General features: G+C 41.1%; 1 protein-coding gene across 2 annotated transcripts; it reads left to right on the plus strand.

Moving 5' to 3' along the window:
* The first annotated feature begins 331 nt into the window (after nt 1-331).
* spock2 (SPARC (osteonectin), cwcv and kazal like domains proteoglycan 2) lies at nt 332-27,473 on the plus strand. 2 transcript variants are annotated; one of them, XM_010889084.4, is made up of 11 exons: nt 332-657; nt 11,569-11,577; nt 12,128-12,176; nt 20,784-20,898; nt 21,521-21,626; nt 23,165-23,270; nt 23,389-23,517; nt 23,630-23,848; nt 24,720-24,782; nt 25,752-25,889; nt 26,581-27,473. In XM_010889084.4, exons 1-11 carry the CDS (start codon nt 469-471, stop codon nt 26,724-26,726), a joined length of 1,269 nt encoding a protein of 422 aa, XP_010887386.2. In that variant the 5' UTR covers nt 332-468; the 3' UTR covers nt 26,727-27,473. The 2 variants fall into 2 exon arrangements, with proteins under 2 accessions (XP_010887386.2, XP_010887387.2); XM_010889085.4 differs by lacking the exon at nt 11,569-11,577.
* Nucleotides 27,474-27,699: the final 226 nt, after the last annotated feature.

The following is a 27,699-nucleotide window of genomic DNA, read 5'->3' on the forward strand; positions in this document are numbered from 1 at the left end:
ATGTGCAATCGGTAAACTCCGGAAAAGTTTTCTATTCACATTTTGTGAACACCAACTCAACTTGCATCAAATCATTACACGTGCCAGAATTGCGTTGCGCGACATGAGAAGTTCATCGGAAATAATAGGCTACAAAAGTAATTTTTCGGTGATATTAGATCGGAGACCAATCTAATACCTAGGTTTCTCCGAACGTAGGATATACTACAGTGATATAATAATATAATAAAAAAATCTGATGTGTTTGCCAAAACGCGGGAGGGGGGGTATGCCTGGGATTACAGCGTCACCTCTCTTTCTCTGTCTCCCACTTTCTCTCTCCCTCGCTCTGTCTTTCTCTCTCTCACACTCTCTTCGTAAGAGCAGTAGGAAAGGCGCATCTCCGTAATCAGGTCAGACTTCACTCTGGTGGCATCCTCCGATCTTCTTTCCCTCCACGAGTGCTGCGCGCGTTTTCTAACCGCTACTATGATGGGAATGACGGATTTGGGGTGCTTTCTGGTCCCGGTGATGATGCTGGTGGGGTGCACCATGCAAGCGGAAATTATGAGCGAAAAAGAGGCTGAAAAAACTGGGAATTTCATGGAAGACGAGCACTGGCTATCCACCATTTCACAGTACAACCGTAAGATCAAGCACTGGAATCGCTTCAGAGACGTAAGTCACTGTTGTGTGTTGATTACGAGATCTGCGGCAATGCAAGCTGTGTTGTTAGAGAAACAAATGCAGGTGACAGGATTCCACGCGATGCAAGTCTTTATAAAAACCCCGGTGCGTTTGCTATAGAATTCGAAATATCAAGGGTTTGGTGTAATTTCAAAATCTACCGATATGGTGCATGAGTGTAATCTAATATGATGTATTTTTGGAAACATTCTTAGTCCTACGTTTTCTATTCAGGTAGCGTATTTAGTTACATCATTGTAATTTCTAAACAGTTAATCTCCTTGAAGTGTCTAGAAACGAGAATAGTAAACACAATTAAAGGGACTGCATATTTATGACTGCATATTTTATTCTCTAACACAGCGTTTCTTAACGGGGCCAAGGAAAAAAATCATGATTAAACTTTGTGACATAGCTATTTCACAGAATTAATAACCTAAATAGTACTTAAAATATATTGCCTTCCAAAAGTATTCAAACCCCCAAACAATCTTTTATATTAATTAATTACAAATGGTACATTGAAATTGCGTTCTATTCGATATTTTATTTTAAAGCATTGATAGTCAAAGCTAAGTATAGCGAACACTGACATGTTTAGAAATATTCATTATGTTGTTTGCATAAGTATTTAACACTCACACATTTATATTTTTAGAGCCATGTTTCACCACTATATTTATAGTCTTTGTTGTATGAGGTTGGTTGCATGATGTGGACTGCAGTTTTCAAATAGTGCCATAGATCTTTAATAGGATTGAAATCAGGACTTTGACAGGGCCACTGTAGTACGTTCACCTTGTTGTTCTTGAGCAACTGCACGGTTACTTTGGCCTTGTGCTTGTGATCAATATCCTGCTGGAATTTCCTCCCAAGGCAACGTTTTTTTAGCAGACTTAAGTTGGTTCTCTTGTAGTATCTCCCTGTATTTTGCTCCATCCATCTTTCCTTCTGGGTGTTGCTCCAGATGCGGAACACCCCCTAAGCATGATGCTGCCACCACTGTATTTCACTGTAGGGATGTTTTTTTGTTGCACCATGGGCAGTTTGGTTTGTGCCACAGATAACAATTCGAGTCCAGGGCAAGAGCCCTATCTTGGTCTCACCTGACCTGCTTCCACTCTCGTACTTTCTTGTAAACTCCAGACATGCTTTTAGATGGTATAATAACATAAAATATAATTCATTCAATTATTTCTTGGTCTTAAAAGTATCAGACTAGGAACATTCACCAGTAAGAATGTTAGCAATAGCTTCACAACTTTCACCCAATCATAAAATGTATCTTTCCAGTGCTGTCTACAAAAATGTTTACAACACTAAATTATTGCTTTTGGATAAAAGGATAGACATGTTGAATGAATGGACAACTCTTAAAACGATACCATAGAGGATGACATACATATTGCCATATCGAATATCTATCCACGTATTGACAGCATTATCTCCAGAAGCCAGCAGCAAAATAAATGAGCAGCATTTGTCCAGTCTGATATTCTGTATCTACTAATTATTATATATTTTTTTATAATGAAACACTGTAGGTTGATGGCACTAGCAACAGGAATTTCTGTTTTAAAAAAGCCACAAGGTTACAATAAGACGGCTATTATTTGTCTTACCATCCAAAAACCTACCTATTGTTAATGTAGTCTTTTTTTAAATATTATTGCCAATAAAAATGATTAAAGTAATTAAAGTAACTACATTCAGTCAAGCCTACCAATTTGAATGAATTCTGGCTTGTTGTCTTCCTGCTGTTAACTCATCGAATTATATTATACAAAGTTAATTAGCATAATGCAATCATAATATCATGTTAATACTGTGTTTACTGAACCCCATTTTTAGAAGAAGACCATTTTGAGGAAATTGTCAAACCCCTCAATGATCAGAAGAAAAGTGCTAAACTGTGTACATTGTGTCATATTGTCTACAATTGTATTTACAATAATTAGCTAAATGACTAAATTTGATTGTAAAAATGTAAACAAAATCTATGGTCTCACAAAACAGATAAATCCCTATTGCCAAGTATTTCTACCACAGCTTCTGTCTTATTGTATATTAAGTTGTTATGCACATTGATAAAGACCTTCTGAATGTAATGATGGAATAATGAATTGTTCCTCTGCCTCTATATAGCAGGTGAATGTATCTAAATGACTGTGTGTCTCCTCCCCTGCTGTTCCATGTGCACCTGCACACACACAGATAATCAAACACACACACATACATATACACAAACTCACACACATAGGAGTACTCTTCTGGTCAGGCAGGATTATGGAAAGAGTCCATCACATGGAACAGTATTTAGAGAAGTAATGAAATTGTGGGCATGAAGATTAAGTATGAATTAGAGTGGGATTATTGTGACGGCCTGAATAGGTCACTGCTGTGTCTTTACATGGACACACACACAGACAAACACTAGGTAATGTACATCTTAGGGTCATACTACTGGCCTAAGAATGAGTAACTAATATTCTAACTTTTGAGCCACTTACACTGGCACCACCTTTAGTATGACAACTGTACAGTACAAATTCAATTATGGATATAGTACAGTATCAGCATGTATGGATATAGTACACTACCTGCATGTATGAATACAGTACAGTATCTGCATGTGTGGATATAATACAGTATCAGCATGTATGGATATAGTACAGTATCTGCATGTATGAATATAGTACGGTATCTGCATGTATGGATATAGTATGGTATCTGCATGTATGAATATAGTACAGTATCTGCATGTATGAATATAGTACAGTATCAGCATGTATGGTTACATTACAGTATCTGCATGTATTAAGATTTAAGAGACCAAATGAAGAGACCACTGCACCTTTTTCTTTCCTTTCCAAAAAAAGCTGAAAAGGAAAGTTTTGATTAGGAACAGAAGCATTCAATTTGCAGTGGTCTCTTAATTTTTTCCGGGGCTGTAGTACAGTATCTGGATTTATGGACATAGAACCGTTTCTGCATCTGTTCGAGTCAGAAACATTTCAGAAGAAAACTCCACGGCTATATATATAATTTGTACCCTTTGTGTAGCTCAATAGATTAGAACGTCGTCAAGTAGGACGGTCCGGTATGTTGTGAAGGAGAGAAGATTGTCTGTGGAGGAAGTAAACAGTTAGCAGCAGCAGCAGGTTGACATTGGTTTCATACACACACAAACGGATATAATCTGTACATAACACCTCACATGCACCTCACAACCAAACCCAAAACACCCCACACATTACAGAGAAAACATGCTCCAATCTTCTCGGTGTCCCCTGAGGGTTTGCTGTCCAGTACTGTTAAGATGTCAGATATGTTTCTCTTTTCTTCAATTTGAGATCAAAGCTAGGACGAGACATGGACTGAGAGTACAAGCAAAGCTCTGCGTGCATGCCCTGAATAAAAGAGTTTATGTATTTTTCTCTGTGAAAACTTGGTAGATAGTGTCATAAATGATGGATCTTTGTGCTTGCCATTCCTTAAGGAAGAAATCTGTGTAAGTGTGTGTGTGTGTGTGTGTGTGTGTGTGTTTGTGTGTGTAATTGAGGGGAAGTTTCAATGTGCGTGTGTGAAGTTGTGTGTGTGTGTTTGTGTATGTAAGGGGGGAAAAGCACTGGTGTGTCTCTGGCAATGTTGACTGAAGAAACATCAGAAGGAGTGCATCAGAGAATCTCCCTGGGGATTGCCAATAGCAACAGCTTTGATTTCAGTGTACTGTTCCAGGCATAAGGCCTCTGTAATGGCCATGTAACTAGTTTCAGAGTGAGGTTGTCAACTCTGTTTCCCCACCACTATTGTTGGGGGTGGGGGAGGTATTATCAAAAAGAAGCTGATGACATCTCATATTGATTTTACTAACATGACCTTTGACTTATGGTAGGTAGTTAGTTAAAAGTATATCCCCAATAACCATTTAGTCAGAGGATCCTTTACCAAAGGATGGCTGTTTGGTCATATAGTGTCCAGATTCATTTGTTTTCACTGCTCGAATATGACGTTTGGGCTCATATGCTCTGCTACAGCCACTTGTTTTCCCCTTAGGCATTTTAACAACATAACCTGTTATCGTGTATTTGGTATCATTCTTCCAAATATTGAATAGCTACTTCGGTGAACCATCAATTCCAAACATTACCAATCACTTTATAAAAAAATCAATATATGGAGAAAAAAAAAATTGACCAAAGACTTTCTACTTGTACATTCACATTTTCTTAAGCAATTGCTAATCTTTTTAATAAATGTCTCATGGCTGAGGTTTTTGTAAACTCTTCATTTTTGGAAGCACTGTAGCGAGCAATATTGTCGAAATGTGAAAATGTTGTTAGGATTCTCTGTCTAGCAGACTCGTGTTTCTTTAGCATCATAATTTGTATTACATGTCCTGATTTAAAGCTATTACTATATCCCACTATTTGGTATTCAGAAAATAAAGTTGTTTCTTTTATCATATCGGTCATGAATAGACATACCCTCCATCACTCCACTCCTCAATCCAGAAATGTTCCCTAATTGAAAAAATAAAGGCGATTTGATGTAACAATTACTGACAACAAATAAATTTAATACCTTGAATCCTCTAATCTATCAGGCAGGTGCGCTGGAATCATTCCATTTATGCACTCAGCAACAATGAAAGAATGAAAGCACAATCATGTTGATTGGCAGCTGGTGTTGGCCAGAGGAAGCCGCTGTGTCTCAAGTAACCAGTACACTGTCCCATAGTTACATGACCTTTTCACTGAATCTGTTGGCACACATGCTTTATAATTGAATATCTTCACTGAAAGATGAGAAGTTACACATCAAAAGAACAACATGTAGTGTCCCATCTCAAAATAGACTTAATTCATCCTTAAAGACAATTCCCCTATTCTCTTGTAGTTCTACATCTTTTGGTCTTCTTGATCTTCTTCTGCTTCAATTCCTTCTCCTCCTCCTCTTTGTCTTCCTTCTCCTCCTCCTCTTTTTCTCCCTTTTCCTACCCCTCCTCCTTCTCCTCCTCCTCCGTATGTAAAGTTAAAGTGTATTTTGTGCCATATCTTGGCCTCCTCTGTTAACAGCATTTATGATGAGGAAACAGTCAATTACAAGTCCATGTTCAATTTGAACTGCAAATCAAACTGGCGCGGAAAGAAATATTGGACCCGCCAACTCCTGTTTTCCGCTCAGCTTTCACAGTCAAACAATCTGGTTAAAATGTTAATACAGTAAGATGTTCAATGAGACTCCATTATTGGAGCCATGATAATGGTGATGATCATATGATGCCGGGACAGTCAATATTTAATTGCAGTATTCTATGCTGCCACTTGACTTTGGCACCACACACAGAAACACACACACAAAACAAATGTACTATTTCTTTCATTTAATTCAACTGTTATTTACAGAGTAAATGTAAGTCCTATACAATGCTGCAACGCGTCATTTGGTGTGCTTTGTAAAAACAACACGGGGAGAGTAACTTGCTTGAATCACCATCGTACCTCAGTTTTAAATTCCAAGAATTAAGACGTTTACATTCCAAAGTTGTCCTTGATGGTAAAAAAAAACCCAGTGGGGACATTTAAAAGTCTAAATATTAAACAGGCAAATTAAAATGCATTTGACCAGTGCTTTACTAGGGAGTCTGTAGCCATGGTAGATGTCATATTACTGGTCAGTTATCTTTTGTATTCTATCCTATATGCTTACCACCCTTTTGTAATCATTTGAAATAATTGTAAAACATCACAATTTTTTTTTAACCAATAACAGCATTACTACACCAATTGACATTTTGAGTGTGTGTGTAAATGTACCTGCTGAATAAACATCATCCTTACTGAAAAACGTACAGTAATGTCAAATATTTGACACTTTTTGTGAAACACCCCATAAGCCAAACCCTTTTTTTTTAATATTTAATAGCAGGGTATTTCCTTTAAAACTAAACACATTTTCTCCGTTACATTGCAAAAGGCATTATAGTAGAGAATCCGATTTGTAACAGAGACATTTGTATCTCAACCCCACCCCACATTTAAAAATGCAGTATTCTATCTGTAAACTATGCCATGGCAAAATCGGCAACATTTTAGTTTTTAGCAGGCCTAGAGGATAGCCTCTAAACATTGATTTGGGGAGAAGAAAGGTTTTAGAGGAAACTGTTCATCCTTATTTCTGTTAATATGCTCCTCCTGACCCTCTTCTCTTCCTGTCTGTGCTGGTTCATATCAGTAGCACAGGCTCATTAGAGAGCTTTTCAAAGCAGCGGGCCAAAGCTGTGCCAGTAAGTCCCTGCCTGCACCTGTAATGTGTCTCATTTTTAATGAACAGAACATTCTGTGCCTTAAAACATACCTTTCCTTAGAACCTTCACACACACACAGACACACACACAGACACACAGGCACACACACATTCACACACATCTCCTGTCATTCCCCTATGTAGTCAGTGCTTGGCAGCAGAGCAGTCCCTCCCCATAGGACAAACATAATTAGCAGTATTGTTAATTGTTTTTTGGGATGGGGTGGATCAGTCCAGTCTTAACTTACAAGTACATTTTTTGTCTAGCCAACCAACCAACCAAACTGCAGTGGATCCCATTGAGTACGTTTTTCTCATTCAAATTCAGATGTGTCATCATGACAAAATATGCCGGACATTTGCTTTAAACCAACAAGATTTCTCACAACTTCAGGGAAAAATATCTCTCTGCAATGAAAAATTGGCATACAGTAACCTGGTTGCATGCACATGTTCCTCTGTAACATCAACAGTAACAGTAACATCAACAAAGAATAACATTTATAATTTACTGCAGAAATGCTATTGGGGGGCGACTTCAGTCGAAGACGACTTGGGGAAATGTACTTCAAAAGGCGCGTCTCATCTTCGGCTGTCGTGCGCCTGCCAGGAGTTGCTGTGATGAGGCAGCTACATAAGCATTACTTTTTGAGTGCGTGTTTACATTAACAGAGGGAGACTAACATGCCAGATAGACGGGACTCAATATTGGTTTGTTCCAGTATATCATTAATGAAGTACAATATCAAGGGTGCCAATGATTTTGTAGGTGATGGTGTCTGAGTGGGATGTGTTTTTGCTTGTTTTTTTCCTGGAAAGGGCACAGTGATAGTAAGTAGCGTGAAACAAAAATGCCAATGAAGTGTTGTGTTGTTTCACCTTCAAATCGCTGGCTGGCTTTGAGATAAAACCCACAGAGCATCATCAGAGTGTGTAGAAAACAGCATGACTGATCCAGAATTCAGTAGGGACCTTGATGGGACTATCCAGGATAAGAACAACAGCAAAGCGCTTGCTGTGCTTGTTGTTCTACTGGGCGTCAATTTCACTGCACAGCACTCCCCACTATCTCACTGCACAGCACTCCCCACTATCTCAATGCACAGCACTCCCCACTATCTCACTGCACAGCACTCCCCACTATCTCACTGCACAGCACTCCCCACTATCTCAATGCACAGCACTCCCCACTATCTCACTGCACAGCACTCCCCACTATCTCAATGCACAGCACTCCCCACTATCTCACTGCACAGCACTCCCCACTATCTCACTGCACAGCACTCCCCACTATCTCACTGCACAGCACTCCCCACTATCTCCACTGCCCAGCACTCCCCACTATCTCCACTGCACAGCACTCCCCACTATCTCACTGCACAGCACTCCCCACTATCTCAATGCACAGCACTCCCCACTATCTCACTGCACAGCACTCCCCACTATCTCACTGCACAGCACTCCCCACTATCTCAATGCACAGCACTCCCCACTATCTCACTGCACAGCACTCCCCACTGTTTCACTGCACAGCACTCCCCACTATCTCACTGCACAGCACTCCCCACTATCTCCACTGTAACCTTGTACACTTCTGTCAAATCTTGTCGGGGCCAAATTCAGTGTGAATCGCTTTAATCCCCTGGTTCAGTCCAGCAAGCCCTCGAAATTAAACAGTATTGACGATGGCCTGGTTGGCCGAGTCGACGAGCAGCAGCAAGTCACGCAATCTATTGACAATCACAGCTGAATACTGCTACAGCACTGTGTGCGTGTGTGTGTGTGTGTGTGTGTGCCTGCTTGTGTGTGTGTGTGTGTGTGTGAGATTGTGATAGCATCAGTTGACAGAAGGATTAATAACACAGAATGGGGGAAAGGGAAACCCTTGTAGGATTTGAACATTTCAATCATTGTCTGCTCCTTTGTCCCTACCATGTTCATTTCGGTACTGGGCAGAGTAATGATTTGGGTATTGAACGCGTTTTAAACCCGTGTCTGTCGTGTCAGCCAACCGAGATCCACTGAGTAGATTTCTAGTTTTCATTTTAATTAGGGAAATACATTAATATCATTATTATATACTACAAGACTGTCCTCACTATCACGTCTTTGAATAGTATTGTTGCTAACTTTTATTTGACAAACCCCTCCATGTTCATTTCTATTTTTTATTTGTCATTTATGAATATGCGAGACTGATATTAGCTCCGTCTAGTGGAGTTCTGCTCGGACCAGACCAAACCTAGTACATGATGACTGCGACTTATCCCCTGCCATGATCAAGTGATATTGGCAATGTCTTACAGTATAGCATTAACTCACAATGTGTTACGTGGTGTCAGGTGTGGCCCAGGGAAATTGGGGGCCAAGGGTACGCTATAAGATAAGACGTGTCAGGCAGTGAACAGGAAACCAGAGTGACATAGAGAGGGAGAGAGAAGAACACAACAGAAGACCGAACCCAAGGAGCACTCAGATAGAGAATTAAACTGAGACAGAGAGCAGTGGAAACGAGGTCTGTGCAGACCACAGTCTTATATGGTCCTAAATCATCTTTGGGTTGGCAGTTGGATGACAGGTGAATTGAGAGCTGCCGTAGGTGGTGTAATGCAACAGAGCGGAACTGAATTTACTCTGAAGCAGAGAGGCAGAGCAGAACTCACTTTATTTTTCAATATTTTTTCCATCTCAGAGGGCTAGCAGCAACTGTAAAGAAACAAACCATTTTTTACCTCAGTGATGAGCGGCTGTACAGTGAATTGGTATGAGTGGGATGCTGGTAACTCCTTAGTAAGGGGTTCCATTACTGCAGAGAACATAGACACACATAGCCTATTGATAATCCATTCAGACACTGCTTATTTGTTCATTAAGATCCCTTTTAGCTCTGTGTTGTGTCTGTGAGTGTTAGATTATGTGTGTGTGTGTGTGTGTGTGTATGCCTCTTAACCACTCATTGTTCCATTATATGTTGTTGGATCAGTCTGTTAAATGTAATTTTGCTGTACGCTTGAGTAACTGAGGATGAAAGGAAGTCTCTCTGCACAATACTGTCGTTTGCTCAGAGTTTGTTTTTGATACTTGAGGACTGTTAAGAGACCCCCTGATGACATGCGTGATTGCTGGTGTTTGAAATGCCTGTCCGGTAATTGGATAGTGACATTTCCTCCTTTGTTGACACCTAATGGAAGACCTTTTGGATTTTTCGTTGTGTGGTCACGCATGCATAGGTTATGATCGGATATGTCGCATCCTTTTGTTTTTGTCTACTGATGCACAGCAAACAGATATACACAGAGTTGAATAATGCAAGAGCTGCAGCATAAATTACAGGAACAACAGAGGCTCCTGACAAATGGTCGGGCTGTAAACTCTGTGACATGCTCACTTGGCCCTTTTAACAGTGACTCCATCAGGTCGGGAGGTTAACATACATAACAGCAAGTAATTCACTGGGCCAAATAGCAGCGATACATTTCAGCTCCTCCTTTGTCAGGGAAACCACCCCGTTTACTGTAAGAACTCTGGCTGGGATAGAGGACAGAGGGGGGAGGGGGGAGGGGGAGGAATTGGTTCAGGGAAATGAGCTCACCCCGGTGAGAGACAGAAATAGTGTGATAGCAAGGATATGGAGAGACCGCAGCAGTCTCTAGGAGGTTGGGAATGTCTAAGGATATGGAGAGACCGCAGCAGTCTCTAGGAGGTTGGGAATGTCTAAGGATATGGAGAGACCGCAGCAGTCTCTAGGAGGTTGGGAATGTCTAAGGATATGGAGAGACCGCAGCAGTCTCTAGGAGGTTGGGAATGTCTAAGGATATGGAGAGACCGCAGCAGTATCTAGGAGGTTGGGAATGTCTAAGGATATGGAGAGACCGCAGCAGTCTCTAGGAGGTTGGGAATGTCTAAGGATATGGAGAGACCGCAGCAGTATCTAGGAGGTTGGGAATGTCTAAGGATATGGAGAGACCGCAGCAGTCTCTAGGAGGTTGGGAATGTCTAAGGATATGGAGAGACCGCAGCAGTCTCTAGGAGGTTGGGAATGTCTAAGGATATGGAGAGACCGCAGCAGTATCTAGGAGGTTGGGAATGTCTAAGGATATGGAGAGACCGCAGCAGTCTCTAGGAGGTTGGGAATGTCTAAGGATATGGAGAGACCGCAGCAGTCTCTAGGAGGTTGGGAATGTCTAAGTTGAGTCTTTGCCGGTGATGGAAGTCCTCCATACCAGCCCCCCCCCCCCAACACACACACACTTATTTTACAGTGACTGGACATCCATTAGGCACATGGCTGCTGGAGTTTTAAGGGATAGCAATCGCCTTTCATTCCTCAGAAGTGCTATTTTCTATGAAGTATCACGACCAAAGTGATACAGGGAGGATATCACAATGTAAATTTGAATTATCTACTGATATCACTGTACTTATGTGGTTCTTTGTGTTATGTGCGTTTAATGAGCCGTTTGCTGTGATGTGTGTTCTTGAAGAGTGCAAGAATTGTTGAAGATGGTGATTTGATCAGTCTGGATGAATACGCCTTTTAATCTGATATTACACATTGTCCTTTTTCTTCTCCTGTGCCTCTCGTTCTACCAGGAAGTAGAGGTCAGTTCTTTCTTCAATTATATCCTAAACTTCCCTTTTTCTTTGTTGTGATGTGTTTTTTTGTGATGTTTGTGACTCTCTTCCATCTTGTCTGTGTCTACCTCTCTTATCGTCATTTTCTCTCTCTTCTCTACTGCCCTAGCTTCTCTCTTTCCCCCCACCATCACTCCCTCTCTCGTCAGTTTTACTGAAGATGATTAATGTTCCACTTAATTATAGATAGTAACCAATACAGTTCAAAGCTTGCATCCACCTAAAGCCATGTGTTCCAGAGCTGTCCCAAATGGCACTCTATTCCCTGGTGCAGTTTTACACACTACCCGGCTCCTGCTTAAATCCCCATGCAGACCCATCTGGACCAAGAGCGATGCGTCCTAAATAAGCGCTCTACTCACTTCATACAAAACTACTTTTGGCCATCAGGCCCTAGTGAAATGTTTGTGCACAAAATTGGAGATGTGGTACCATTTGGGACACAATCAGTGACTCACTCAGTTAATCCTGATGTTGCTTTTACTGTGGGTTAACCTTGAACTCTCTGTCTTCGCAGGATGACTTTGTGCGGACAGGGGATGAGAATCAGGAATCTTCTAATGAAAGTAGGTTTTATTTCAGTTCTTACAACTACCTGTTTGTTGGTGTGCTGCCCATGTAATTTACTCTGGGATTACTGAGGACCCAAACACTCTGGAGAACTGACTAAGTCATTGTAGTTATCACTCCCTGACCATCATCGACATCACAGGGACCTGAGCGGGGCCACAACGATACAAATCAGTCACTTCATCACAGCACACTGGTGTATTAGACAGAACAGTACTTTTGTTTTTCAGCCCCAGTAGACATGACCTGGTATATGTTTGTTTATTGTTTCACTACACGTGACCGGGTACGTCTGTTTACTGTCCTGTTAGACATGACCTGGTATATGTTTGTTTATTGTTTCACTACACGTGACCAGGTGCATTTGTTTACTGTCCTGTTAGACATGACCTGGTATATGTTTGTTTATTGTTTCACTACACATGACCAGGTACGTCTGTTTACTGTCCTGTTAAACATGACCTGGTATATGTTTGTTTATTGTTTCACTACACATGACCAGGTACGTTTGTTTACTGTCCTGTTAGACATGACCTGGTATATGTTTGTTTATTGTTTCACTACACGTGACCAGGTACGTCTGTTTACTGTCCTGTTAGACTTGACCTGGTATATGTTTGTTTATTGTTTCACTACACATGACCAGGTACGTCTGTTTACTGTCCTGTTAGACATGACCTGGTATATGTTTGTTTATTGTTTCACTACACGTGACCAGGTACGTCTGTTTACTGTCCTGTTAGACATGACCTGGTATATGTTTGTTTATTGTTTCACTACACATGACCAGGTGCATTTGTTTACTGTCCTGTTAGACATGACCTGGTATATGTTTGTTTATTGTTTCACTACACATGACCAGGTACGTCTGTTTACTGTCCTGTTAGACATGACCTGGTATATGTTTGTTTATTGTTTCACTACACGTGACCAGGTACGTTTGTTTACTGTCCTGTTAGACATGACCTGGTATATGTTTGTTTATTGTTTCACTACACGTGACCAGGTACGTCTGTTTACTGTCCTGTTAGACATGACCTGGTATATGTTTGTTTATTGTTTCACTACACATGACCAGGTACGTCTGTTTACTGTCCTGTTAGACATGACCTGGTATATGTTTGTTTATTGTTTCACTACACGTGACCAGGTATGTTTGTTTACTGTCCTGTTAGACATGACCTGGTATATGTTTGTTTATTGTTTCACTACACATGACCAGGTATGTTTGTTTACTGTCCTGTTAGACATGACCTGGTATATGTTTGTTTATTGTTTCACTACACGTGACCGGGTACGTTTGTTTACTGTCCTGTTAGACATGACAATCACAGTCCCATTTGAAATTACATGGTATGTGTTAGTTTACACTCCCAGTTGTATTCTAGGGACAAATGCTGTCCACACGTGTTCTGGCCATCGTGTTGTTAGGGGTTTTCCTCTCTGTCGCAGCAGCCATTTGTAATTTTTTTTCTCATCTACACTTACCGTGGTGAAAGTGTAATGACTGAGTCCATTAGTTCTCCTAAATCTCCCTGAGCATAATGGGTAATTAGGACTTCCTGTTAGGCTAGAGTTGGGGGGGTGAGAGAAGAAGGAGAAATATTTCCCTTTCAACCACTGTCTTTTCTTGGTCTTAATTTTTAGAGATTTTCTCAATTATGTTCAAGCTTTTCTTGGCGCAATGTTGCTGATTTTATAAAGATTTTCCCATGCAGCCTTCTCTAACAGGGGTGTAGTGAGGGACAGGACCTGGTTGCACATTAGGCTGGATTAGTCTGCTGCCTTGGGCAGCCGATTGGGTGGGGCAACATTTTCTAAATTTTTCTCAATGCAAAACACAAAACGCATCTGTGGTAAGTAATTAAGGTGATGCAGGTGAGCACTGACCACCCCATGATAAGCAGAGCCCATTTTGCCAAAGTTAAGGGTGCAAAATAGCCTATATTTCAGCCTGTCCTTGGCCTGCACGCACCTCCAGGGCGATGCAAAGCACTCCACGTGTTTTCATCAAATCAGTGTAGCATAAATCATGTACTGGATACATTTTGGCCAATTAGCAGTGCCCTCTGCGGAGCCTCTGGGAACTGTTGGTATGCCACGAACCAGGATGAAACTGGTTCGGAATGACGCAGTTGTACTCCAAGGCAGTGACCAGTGCACGCCACTCTGTTCCCTGTTTTGTGCAATTGTTTAGTACAGACACTGACACTGTTCTAAAATGTAATGTTTTGGTTTAAATGCTGGTTGTTAGTCTTATATCTATCACCTACTGGAATAGTTTACCCACTTGTTTTGGCCAATTCAGCCCTTTTATCTAAGTATGTATAGCATAAAAACAACATTATTACAGTACCATCACAATTACAAACAGAAAAATGCTTGGATGCGAAATACATTCTTTTTTAAATAGATTTCTCTTTTGATACTCCTTATTGTTCCTCTTCTCCGACACACTGTCACAAGTCTCACCACTGGCTGGCTAAATGAGGCAATGGAGAGAGGAACAGAGGGGAGGAGAAGGACAAATGGAGAAAGAAGGAGAGGACCAGAGTAAAAAAAGATTTAGAGAGAGAGAGAGATATGAAGCTGGATAGTAAAGAGATTTGGTCTTCAATGTCATTTTGATGCCTTCACTGTAGAGCTTACTGATTAGACACCTCTTTAGACCTTGTTTGTTTAAACGTAGAGAGCAAGATCGCCACTCATATTCCATAGTGTCAATTTCACTTCAATTGGCAAGGCCATGTTGAGTTTGAACCGTTTTTTATTCATTTCTTGCCTTTATTTTGCCTGCCACAGTGGTCATGTATTCTGCAACAGTGTACAAGCCTCAATGGACAAGGTAGCGTTCCAATATGCTATTTTCTTATCCTTTCCAGTGTGTACAATTGTTCTCTTTTTGTTTATCTGACAATTGTGGTCCTTGGAGAAAATCTGCTAAGAACAGTGGGCTAACTAGTAATTTGCAAAGATGTTATATACTTATCTGAAAAGAATTAAAGCTGTTATTGCCACTGCATCATCAGGAATGATGTGCATACTGTATGTAACTATTTTGCAATACGTGATTATGTTCAGTATGAACATATCACCAGTGTTATTATATTCAGTATGAACATATCAAGTGTTATTACATTCAGTATGAACATATCACCAGTGTTATTATATTCAGTATGAACATATCACCAGTGTTATTATATTCAGTATGAACATATCACCAGTGTTATTATATTCAGTATGAACATATCACCAGTGTTATTACATTCAGTATGAACATATCACCAGTGTAATTACATTCAGTATGAGCATATCAAGTGTTATTACATTCAGTATGAACATATCACCAGTGTTGTTACATTCAGTATGAACACATCACCAGTGTTGTTACATTCAGTATCAACATATCCCAGTGCTTCTGGCCCTTATTGACTTGTAATTATGTTCAGTCAACATATGAGTGGTGATGTTTACTGGCAGCTAATATGAGAGAATTGATTAAGGGTCTGAATACTTTTGCAAGGTACTTTATCAGTACGCAATACCTCTAATGGCATTAGAAACAGAGAGTTTATTAATAGAGGATAATAATGACGAGGCAGTGGACTGAGCTGAGCTCACTGTCCTTCAGGCCCAATCTACAGGGATTAGCCTGGTCATGATCTAGATTAGGATGGATTATCACATGATCATATGATTGTGTTTGCAAAGTGAGGATAGGAGGAAAGAAGATGAGTACAAAGAAGAAGAGAGTGAATGTGAGACGGTGAGAGTTCTCAAACATATTGCACATTGAGCTGCAAATCACAGTCAGCCCGGAAACAACACCCCATTAAACAGCGGAGCACATAGCCTGTTGCTATGGAGACATCATAATTGTAGTGCAAGCGTTACTTTAATCTGTGGAAGACTGTTACAAGGGACTAAGGCAACCACCTTGTTCTGTTGTAAACACAGTGTGACTCCAAGGCTAGCCATGCCGGTGTCATGGCTGTAGCTGTACCGAGATTTATTCATGAGAATTGCGTTGTGTCTATTTGAATTTATTTTCTTTAATTCAAAGGGGCTTTACTGGTATTGGAAATGAGATTACATGGCCAGAGACATGTAAAATAGACGATCAAAAAAGTAATTTACACGCACAAGTGTTTCAAAAGGTAGACATCTCAAATTGTATCATGTATTACATTTAATGAAATTAGAAAAAAAACATAAATGTTGGTTTTGTTTGTGTTTATTTTGTTCAGGCTCCACTTTTATCATGGCAACAAATTTTGCTTCTGTGATTTCTGTATTTTCTTAGCTGCTGTGGTAAGGGCCAATCTGGATTTGCTATAGTGCATACATTCTGGGACCCATAAATTATGAATGCCTCATTAGCTTCGTTATACTGTTAAACCAAAAATCTCAGTGTTTTCCTCAACTGTAATGTTGATATCATAGAGGATCAGTCCTTGCGTCAGTAGCTCTGTCTAGAAATTATTAAATTTCTCTCAACATATTTGGTCAGAAACGTGGTTCAGTTATATGTTATTGTTTCAGCTGCTGATTCCAGCATTATTTCTTCTGAACAGCACACAATATAGAATTAGACAGTCCACTGTCTGCAGAGCTCCACCAAAGGCAAACGCACGAGGCAGAGAAATAGATTTCTCTCTTTCCATTTGACTCTCCAATTGCTCTTACCCTTCGCACTCTTACCTCTCTTTTGAATCTCTCTTCCTCTCTCATCCTTCTCTCCCACTTTCTCTGAGGACCGAGTTGGCAGCCAGCCTGCTCTGTCCTGATTCTGCTGATGCACTAGTGTGAATTAGCTGGGGGTACAAAGCATCAAGCCAGCATGGAAGAGAAAGGGAACAAGAGGAAAGAAACACAGACAGTGAGAGATGATTTGTAAGGGAAAAGGCAACAGAGATGTAGTGAGAGTAGAGGTGGGGAGGAGAGAAACAGAGAGACAAGAGGCAGAGAGACGGTTTGGGAGGGAACGAGAGAGACAGACTGGGGGAGAGAGATGGTGAGGGAAAGGGAGAGAGAGAGAGATTAAGGGAGAGAGATGGTGAGGGAGAGGTAAAGAGAGACAAGAGATAGAGATATGAAGAGAGACAAGAGACAGATATGAAGAGAAACAAGAGACAAATGAAGAGAGACGAGACAGATATGAAGACAGAGACAGAGATATGGTTCGGGAGGGGAAAAAAGAGAGACAAATTAAGGGAGAGAGATGGTGAGGGAGGCGAAGAGAAACAAGAGAGAAATAGACAGGTTCTGTTTGAGAGGGAAGGAGGGAACAGTAGAAGGAGAGAGAATTATAGTTTGAAGGAGTGGGAAATATAGCTCCAGTAAGAAATAAGATAATATGAGGACATTACCCATGTCATGTTACATGTTCCTATGCTCTGCTGGCATAGGTTTTTCAACAAAACTGTGTTTGTGATACTGTCTTCATTCCCAATCGACCAGCAAAGTATCAACTACATATCTGTGTCCAGTTCCATGGGTTTCATTTGAATTTCAAAAATGCTTTTTTAATTAAAGATTTATTTTACTCCATGCAGTAATACAACAAGTTTGGCCGCCATCTTCTCTGTTTCAGATCTTTTCTCAGTGAGACAGACAAGTGTCCATCCAAAGGGTCCAGATGTTATGACTCTCATCAGTTGCACACATTTTCTTAATTAATTCATATACTGACTTCAAACGCTGAATGCTGATTGGCTGAAAGTATTATTGTGTGCTTATTGTGTTTGCAACTGGTTTTTAATATCAATAAGACAGGTTCGTAGTATATTACCAGTATTGCTACTGCTGTCAGATATCACCTAATACACTATCAGGAAATAATACCAGATACCACCTAATACACTATCAGGAAATAAAAAACAGATACCACCTAATACACTATCAGGAAATAAAAAACAGATACCACCTAATACACTATCAGGAAATAAAAAACAGATACCACCTAATACACTATCAGGAAATAAAAAACAGATACCACCTAATACACTATCAGGAAATAAAAAACAGATACCACCTAATAAACTATCAGTAAATAAAAACCAGATACCACCTAATACACTATCAGGAAATAAAAAACAGATACCACCTAATAAACTATCAGGAAATAAAAACCAGATACCGCCTAATACACTATCAGGAACTAAAACCAGATACCACCTAATACAATCAATCAAATGTATTTATAAAAACTCCCTAAGAAGGCCGAATTTTAGGAAGAAACCTAGAGAGGACCCAGGCTCAGATGGGTGACCAGTCCTCTTCTGGCTGTGCCGGGTGAGATATTAAGAGTCTGATTAGAATAATACATTTCTCTGGGCTAAATCCAGAGTCTATTTGATTCTAGACTAGGTCAAAAGTATGACCAGGTGGACAAGGACAGGGACAGTATAGTTAATACACTATCAGGAAATAAAAACCAGATACCACCTAATACACTATCAGGAAATAAAAACCAGATACCACCTAATACACTATCAGGAAATAAAAACCAGATACCGCCTAATACACTATCAGGAACTAAAACCAGATACCACCTAATACAATCAATCAATCAATCAAATGTATTTATAAAAACTCCCTAAGAAGGCCGAATTTTAGGAAGAAACCTAGAGAGGACCCAGGCTCAGATGGGTGACCAGTCCTCTTCTGGCTGTGCCGGGTGAGATATTAAGAGTCTGATTAGAATAATAAATTTCTCTGGGCTAAATCCAGAGTCTATTTGATTCTAGACTAGGTCAAAAGTATGACCAGGTGGACAAGGACAGGGACAGTATAGTTAATACACTATCAGGAAATAAAAACCAGATACCACCTAATACACTATCAGGAAATAAAAACCAGATACCACCTAATACACTATCAGGAAATAAAAAACAGATACCACCTAATGAATTATCAGGAACTAAAAACAGATACCACCTAATACACTATCAGGAAATAAAAAACAGATACCACCTAATAAACTCTCAGGGACTAAAAACAGATACCACCTAATAAACTATCAGGAACGAAAAAACAGATACCACCTAATAAACTATCAGGAACTAAAAACAGATACCACCTAATACACTATCAGGCTAGAAGACTAAGAACTAAAGCACAATAAGTATACTGTACCACGTATGTAGATCAAATGCACACGACTGACTGCAAATCAGTACTGCCCAGCGTACCAAAGAAAAACAAGCAGAATAATAACAATCATAATTACTAAAACACAAAACACCTGTGAGAACGGGCACACCTATGTGCAGTTTTTCGTTGGATGCGCGGAACTGTCCATCTATTTCCATCTACTTCCTTGACCATCTATTTCTCCCTTTCTGTCTCTTGATCTCTATGAAAACAAACGTATTGTCCCCATATACATTGTCAGATCTATGGCCTTACACAAAGGGTCATTAAGGCTACTGAAACCATACTTAAACATTAATTAAGAAACACAGATACAAACTCAGTGCAAGGAGAGTGTAGCTGACAAAGGTAGGAAGACCTGTTGATCATCTTGGATCTTTACCGTGTGCGTGCGTGCGTGTGTGCATGCGTGTTCTATGTCCATGTGTACATTCGAGTCCCAGCAAAAATAGTGAAACCTGAAAAATAGGTCCCTGCTAAGTTTTTTGGCAAGTCCCAATCCCATTGAGGGGAAATGCAATTATGGCTAGAGGTTACATTTACAGGAAATACATACATTTGAGCATAGTATTAGGATTGAGGTTACTTTTAGGTTTAGCCATTCCTGGTTATGCATTAAGGCTGGGTTAAATGTAGGCATAAAAGGTTATTGAGGTCAAGGTATTAGGGTAAGGGTTAGGGCTAGGGAATTGGGAACATGGATCCCTAGGTCAGGTTTAAACATAGGCCTGTGGCTGGCCAATGGGGATGTATTGTTTTGGATTTTCAAATCCATTATCTGTGGGTTTGTTATGATAATCCACCGATGCACTTCGCCGATTGGTTTAGTCCTCCTTATCCTACACGGCCATAACATGAGACCAGACAACCAAAGGGGGAGTGGGTTTGATTCTGTCCACGGCCCCCCATATGTACAAGTGTGTCCCCACCTGACTGGAAGTCCTCACTGTGATAAAACCTTTAATAAGTGGAATATGTAGGAGGTCATCAGTGAGGCACTGCTTGTTATGTTGATCTACAAACCTGGATTACCACCATGCAACATACGAATGCTTTGCATAGGGCGATCAAAGGGACGAGAAACATACATTGAAAGAAAGATTTTTAGACTCAACCATGTCGAATCACCTTTTCAGAGTTGTCGTACCAGATTAGTATGACTAAGAACACATTCTTACTTTTAGGAGCAATTTATCACCCAAAGACAGATTTTTCAGTGATTAGGACCATTTAATTTAACCTTTTATTTACATACCCAACACGCTCCACCACTAAGCTACTTTGCTAACCCAAACATTGCCAGACCTGCTGAACTTCCCAGTGGTCTGCATTAAAGGGCACAGGCAGACGACTAACAAATTCAGAATGTCAGACGGGGAGTGAGGGGTCAAGAACAACCAACGTCTCTTTCATGGGGAGTTTTCTGAGTCAGCCCTGTCTTTCCACAGACGTGGACACCACCAAGGACCCCTGTCAGAAGGTGCAGTGCAGCCGGCAAAAGGTGTGTATCGCCCAGGGTTACCAGACGGCTGTGTGTGTCAACCGCAAGAAGCTTGAGCACAGGTGAGTGTGTCTGTCGGCCATAGAGATGGAAGGACATCCGATTTGTGTGTATGCCATTGTAGCATCTGTTCTCGCGTGTACAGTGCCATCGAGGTCAACCAACTGCTGTTGAAGGAGTCAGTTTCAGTGTAATGAATTGGCTGATGCCTCCTCGTGACCTGGTTGGGGCTTTCAGGGGATTCAGACAATCACAAACCAGTTTATCAGCAGGGATCGGTCTAACGGTTTACATTAAAGTGGTGGGTTCCTTCAATGGAGAGGGTAGAATGCGTTTTCTCCCAGTTATGTCCTCTGACATCTTTATGGTGCATGCCCAAGGCCAGGTGGTCAGTGATTCCAACTTCAAAACACTTACAGTTTACAATGACTTATCATTTAGTAGATGCACTTATTCAGAGAGACATGCAATTAAAGAAATTACACAAAACACACAAACATACTGTACACGCACATATTAACTAACACACACACTTGCACACACCCATTTTAAATACTTTATTCCCACTCAAATGTACATGTTAAAAGGGATTCAAATAACCCAAAGGTCCCTGCCTGGGCACTTAATGTAACAGGCAGCAACAAACAGCTAATAATACTGTGTGTGTGTGTGTGTGTTGGATAGGCTAAAGCAGCCTGCCATTAGGTCTCCTGAGAGAGGATGTCAACCCTGTCCCATCTCCTCCTCAAGTCCTGTGTGTGGCTCTGATGGACACAACTATGCCTCACAGGTACGACAACGCACAAACACACACATAAACACAACCTGCCACATACACACACACAAACACACATATACACAAGCTGCCACACACACACATACAAAAGCTGCCACACACACACATACAAAAGCTGCCACACACACACACAAACACACACATATACACAAGCTGCCACACACTCTCATGTACAAATGCTGCCACACACACACATACAAAAGCTGCCACACACAGACACAAACACACACATATACACAAGCTGCCACACACACTCTCATATACAAATGCTGCCACACACACACATATCGTCATATATTTTGGAAATTGGAATCATAACTCTGCTAGTGTAAGTACCATGAGCCAAACAGGACCCAAAGGTGACCAGGTGTGGACTCTCTCATTGAAATAATTGTCTTAAACAAGCATTTAGATAAATAGGAATTAGTCATTTAATTGCCATTTTCCTCTTTGACATATCATTCTCAGCAAGGTCGGAGACAGACCCAGAACACAAAGCATTAATCATTAGAAACACATGGGAGAGATGAGTCACCACAACAACCTCTGTGCCTTCTGTTTCTCTGAGGCCATTTATCATGGCCTTGAGTCTTTCTATTGTATATCTCAGAAGGCTCTAAGCAGGAAGCACAACAACATAAGAGCACTGGTTTGCTGTTAATAACCACAAAACACAGAGGAATATATGACATTTCAAGTGTTTATTTGTCACTTGATTTATAAAACAGTTTCTGAAATATTTCATTGGCCTGAGTGAGGTCTGAAGGCAGTTCCCTGTATCTGCCCTGTCTGAAGTAGGCTAATCACTAACTGAAAGAGTGGCATAAAAGCATCAAAACGCCAATTCTGCAGGCCGCTGTGTTTAGCTGGCTGGCCAAGTGTGTGTCTGATTCAGTTACTAAAGCAGACTGGAGCCATTATAGTTCTGTTACAAACGATCCACATGATGGGGACTCCTTGTTCATTGTTTTGTGGTGACATGGCAACAGTCAGAGTGGTATGTTAATTTTAGAAGAAAATGATGTCCAATTTAGATGAAGCGGTCATTAGAAAATGTATTCCAACAAACGGAATGTTGTCAGAACATTAACACCTTGCAGAGTGTGCGTCGCCAGAGAACTGCACACCTCAGCTGCTATTCTCTGATAACTCATAGTATTTGTCATTTTTCCAGGGTGGATGAATGTCTATGAGTAAAATGAAAGCAAACGTCAATAAGTGAAGTGACGCTGATGAATGGCTGTGGGTTACTACAAGTAGACTAAAGGACGAGAAGATACACATTGTGCCTGGACAGGAATTATAAGATTTAAGTATTAGAGAAAGTGTTGGGTAATTCATCTAAGTGGTTAAGGTTAGGGTTAAGGTTTGAGAACCAAACCATGGAAAATACTCCCAAACATTGAAGTTAGGGTTAGTAGTAATGGTGAGCAGTGCTCACCATTACCACTCGTTGTTTTTGAAGTCCTTCGCTGTGTAAACATCTGGGAAAACATGCATGTTATAGAAATAAATCTCCACCTGTGTTCCAGTGTAAAGTCGAGCAACAGGCGTGCCTCACAGGGAAGACTCTGACCACGAAGTGTTCAGGTCTTTGTCCTTGTCTTAACACGGCCCCCACCACAGAGGTCAGGCATGGTGAGTACACACACACGGCCACATTTACACACACACACACACACACGCGCGCGCGCGTGTAAAACTGCACTTCGATACACTAACTCTCCACTTTACTCCCTCCCTCTCTGCCCCACAGGAGGTTGTACCAGGCAGGACCTTTCTGATCTGGGGGACAGGCTGAGGGATTGGTTTCAGCTGCTGCAGGGCAGTGCCAACAAAACCAAGACTGGAGCCAACTCTAAGACAGGGACAAACACTGGATCAGGTGAGAGGGAGTGCTCTGGCACCGAGCTTCTCAAAACGAACTCACCTGATTCATATTATCGTTGGCTCGGAATTAGCTGTGCGTGCAAGTGTGTGACTCTCTCTGTCCGCAGCCCTGGACAGGAGCGCGGTGGCTAGTTGTAAGGATTCTGTAGGCTGGATGTTCTCTAAGCTGGACACCAACAGTGATGTGCATCTGGACCAGGCTGAGCTGGCAGCCATTAACCTGGACAAGTATGAGGTCTGCATCTGGCCCTTCTTCAACTCCTGCGACACCTACCGTGACGGGAAAGTGTCTATGGCAGAGTGGTGCCTCTGCTTTTGGAGAGATAGTGAGTATAATCTGGGGTGTGTGAGGTGTTGGGAAAGTGGTGGATATGTATCACTGTGTGTGTCTGTGTGTGAGAGAGAGAGAGAGATAGAGAGAGAAACTAAGTGAGACAGCAAGGCCTGCCCAGTTGCTTGGTAACTCTGGAGGTGTTAGGGAGAGAGAATGTGTTTCCCGGAGTGTGAGCAGGCAATTAAATGTCCCCAGTAATCAAACAACCTGTGTCTTCTCCACTCTTTTGGACCCATTGTCTGTAACAGCTTGTCTTTGCCCTAGTTTATCATAGTTCCCCAGTGGTGGAGAAATATCCAGGAGGTGCACTAACAATAGCGGCTACAGCAGTGTTTCCCAAACTAGGGGTTGCCTTATTTGAAAATGAGGTTGTGAAAGACACTGTAAAAATGTTGCTTTGAGGATGCTGGGGTCCTGTGACTAACATCCAGTAACAGTGAAATGCTGTCATCAGGGGCGGGACGAAAATATATTGAAATGGCTCCCAGACCAAAAGAGTTTAGAACTCTTGATCTACTTCAGCTTGTTGACCGTTTGGTTCAGGTTGTAACAGTCAGCCAAACAGAAACAGGACAAGACAAATGTTTACCACTGGACCTAAAGCCACTGCCTGCATCCAAAGTGGTGGCTTAATCCCGATTATTCCCTATGTGGTGCAGTATTGTTTAACTTTAAAAGCAGTGTCCTGTATAGGTCAAGGTCAGGCCAGTCAACTAGCTCAGTTGGTCAGGTTTGGTGCCTAGTTGGAACAAAACATTTACAATGAATTGTGAATGTAAAAGAAATGTTTACACGTGTGTGTGTGTGTGTGTTGCATGTTGCTGTGTGATGACATGCTGAAGCAGTTGTGTGTTTCTCCACAGAGCCCCCCTGTCTTGCTGAGCTGGAGAGGATCCAAATACAGGAGGGGGGAAAGAAGAAACTGGGTATGGATTATTCTGCTAGCCTACAGGCTCCTGCACAGTCTATAGACTAGGATTCCCATTTCTCTGGTTTTTGAATGTGTGTGTGTTTGTGCGTGCCTGTATGTCACAATTGAGTGTGTGTGTTTGTATCTGTGTTTTTGTATCTGTGGGAGGCTGTGTTTGGATATGTGCATGTGTGTGTGAAAGGCAATCACTCACTCGAGGGCAGCTTCGGTTGACAGGAATTCACTTAGTAACCTTTATGTTAACACGTTTTGTGCCTTTTGTCACATTTTTTACCTTAGATTTCCCCATCCTATCCCAATTCATGCTTTTTTTTTAGGAGGTAAGGTCTGATAATGGTCATGGTCTTCATGACAAACACCAAGAAAGACAGGATGAACAAAGCATGAGTGTCACCCCCCCAATCAATTAAACTGTCTGTAAAGACAGATTACCATCTACAGAGTCAGTTAGGCGATGTCAACATGAGCAGTGTTGTTCAAAACGAGGTAATCACTAATTGCATCTTCTTTAATCAGAGAATAAAAGCCAGTTACTCATGTTCTAAATATTTCTGTTACCCACATGATCAGGCTTTGGTCATACACATTGGTTTCTTGGAACAATTAGAGGGAAAGCAGCATTTTTTCCTAGAAATACATTTGCTACTCAGACCTTAATACTAATGTCCTTGTGCTTGGCATAGCCCTTTGCAAAGAACTTTGTCCAGCAATGAATGTGCACCCATTGGAGTTGTTTTTTTAGGGTGTATGAAGTCTCTCTGTGACTGAATAGTTTTCTACAATCGTGCGACAAATAGCTTTTTCTCCATGTGAAATTTCCAAACTGGCTATTTTATAATACAAACCACAAGCAGTATCATTTAATATTCAGATAATTATCAGTCAGTTATAATAAAAAATACATTATTTCATATGCTTCTGTAATGGGGAAATAATTAGATTAATTATTTTGTGTGCGTGTCAGGCCTCTTCATTCCTAGCTGTGATGAAGATGGATACTACATGAAGCTACAGTGTGATCCGGCCAGGGGAGAGTGCTGGTGTGTCGACCAACACAAAGGAGAACCTGCCAGCTCAAGAATCCATGGCAACCTTGACTGTGGTAAGAGACCATCATGGTTTAAAGTGACAGTACAAACCCTGACACAAGCTTCATGCAGAAGCCAAATCACATCCTTTGTAGGCAGCCTACAGATCACTAACACAATGGGAATGCCACACACACACACACACTCACATGTTACTGATCCCGTACACACAGTCTATGTATATTGGATTTAGGATGAATGTGAAACTAGAATACAACACAATCTATCACTCTGCTGAGACAGTTGTTTTGTCTAAGCAGATCATACACAGACCACTGCACAAGCCCTCTTTATGTCTGTTGGAGCTCAGGTCCACAGCACCACCAACTTTCTAACACAATGCCCCATTCAAATCATGTTGTCAGGGATCATTTGCATTCTAATGGGTCACTGAGAGAAAACTATTTGAAGATAAATAGTCGTCTGGCTGGACAGAACCTGCTCCTGTTAACAATTGCTCAACTGACAGGGTAAAAAAACAAAAAAAAACAGCTGTGCAGGCTCAAGGTCAAATGTACCTCACAGAAATCCAATTCACTCAGTGCGTATATTTGAACATTTTGTTCTCCACTAAATTGAGAAGGTTGAGAAGTATCCGTGCCGTGAATAGAAGTCAGTTAGTTCTGAATTATTGTATTTTTTATAGAGGTACAATTATTCAGTCTCAGTTCTTCCTCATGTCGGGTCTCCCTCCCTGTTTTCCAGATGAAGTGGTGGCATATTCAGGTGATGGATTTGGCAGTGGTGTTGGATGGGAGGATGAGGAAGAAAAAGAAGCAGAGGAGAACACAGAGGAGGCCGAGGAGGAAGGGGAAGCGGGAGAGGCAGATGACGGAGGATATATTTGGTAGATGTGATGAAAAATGTCTAGCTGGTCCAACATTACTACCGGAGCATCTCAACTTCTCGCTCTCTCTCCTTCTTTTACACACACACAAAAAAAATTATGAGCCTGAAAACCTGAAGAGGTGGACATTATTGAAAAAAAGACACTGACTTAACCCTGGACTACCGAAGGAGAGGGGAGTGTGGAGAGGGGAGTGTGGAGAGGGGAGTGTGGAGAGGGGGGGGGGTAGAAAGCGGGTAGCCTTTAGCAGGGTGGCTGACAAAGTGGAATATAAATAGCTAGAAACTGTGGTCTGACAAGTCAGGACGTGTCCTAAATACTTGTGAATATCTTCGTTCCATTTTTTCTGTTGTACGTGCAAGACAAATGTATTCTGGAGCAGTTTTTAGCAGAAGAACATTTAAAGTTAAAAGGCAGGAAGTTGCTGGAGAATATGTGCTCATGTTAGGAACTAGAGGAGCTTTGGGGCCAATCCTCATAGTCTAAAGTGGCTTCCTCCCTTTGCCTTTTTCCTTTCATTTCCAACTTCCTTTGCACTGATTTGAATGAGATGGACAGGTAAAAGCACACACGGCAGGCTTTCTTTCTCACCATCCTAGTGCTTTCACATTAGTGCAGATGTGAGAAAGGAGATGAGAGCCATCTAACTTCAGAATATTGCATTTGATTTTCCCATAACGTCCTGTATGCCTCTACATGTGTGACATTAATGCTTTGACTCATCAACTCTAATAAAAAAAATTACAATGTTTCTCAGTCTAAACTCCTAATGTGTATAAACTATCAGAAGGCAGATGTCCCACTACATTTTTTTTGGTCTTTTAATGCTTATGCCATAAGAGACAGGCAGAAAGTACTATCTGATTGATAGTTGCGGATCTGTGGGTCAACATTGTGATTTACAGGAAAATAATTTGTTCCATGACTGTATTTAGAAACAGGCAGCCCAATTCTGAATCTAGAAAAACTGCATCAGA

This window comes from Esox lucius, chromosome 6 (genome assembly GCF_011004845.1).
Source record: "Esox lucius isolate fEsoLuc1 chromosome 6, fEsoLuc1.pri, whole genome shotgun sequence".
Classification (NCBI taxonomy): domain Eukaryota; kingdom Metazoa; phylum Chordata; class Actinopteri; order Esociformes; family Esocidae; genus Esox; species Esox lucius.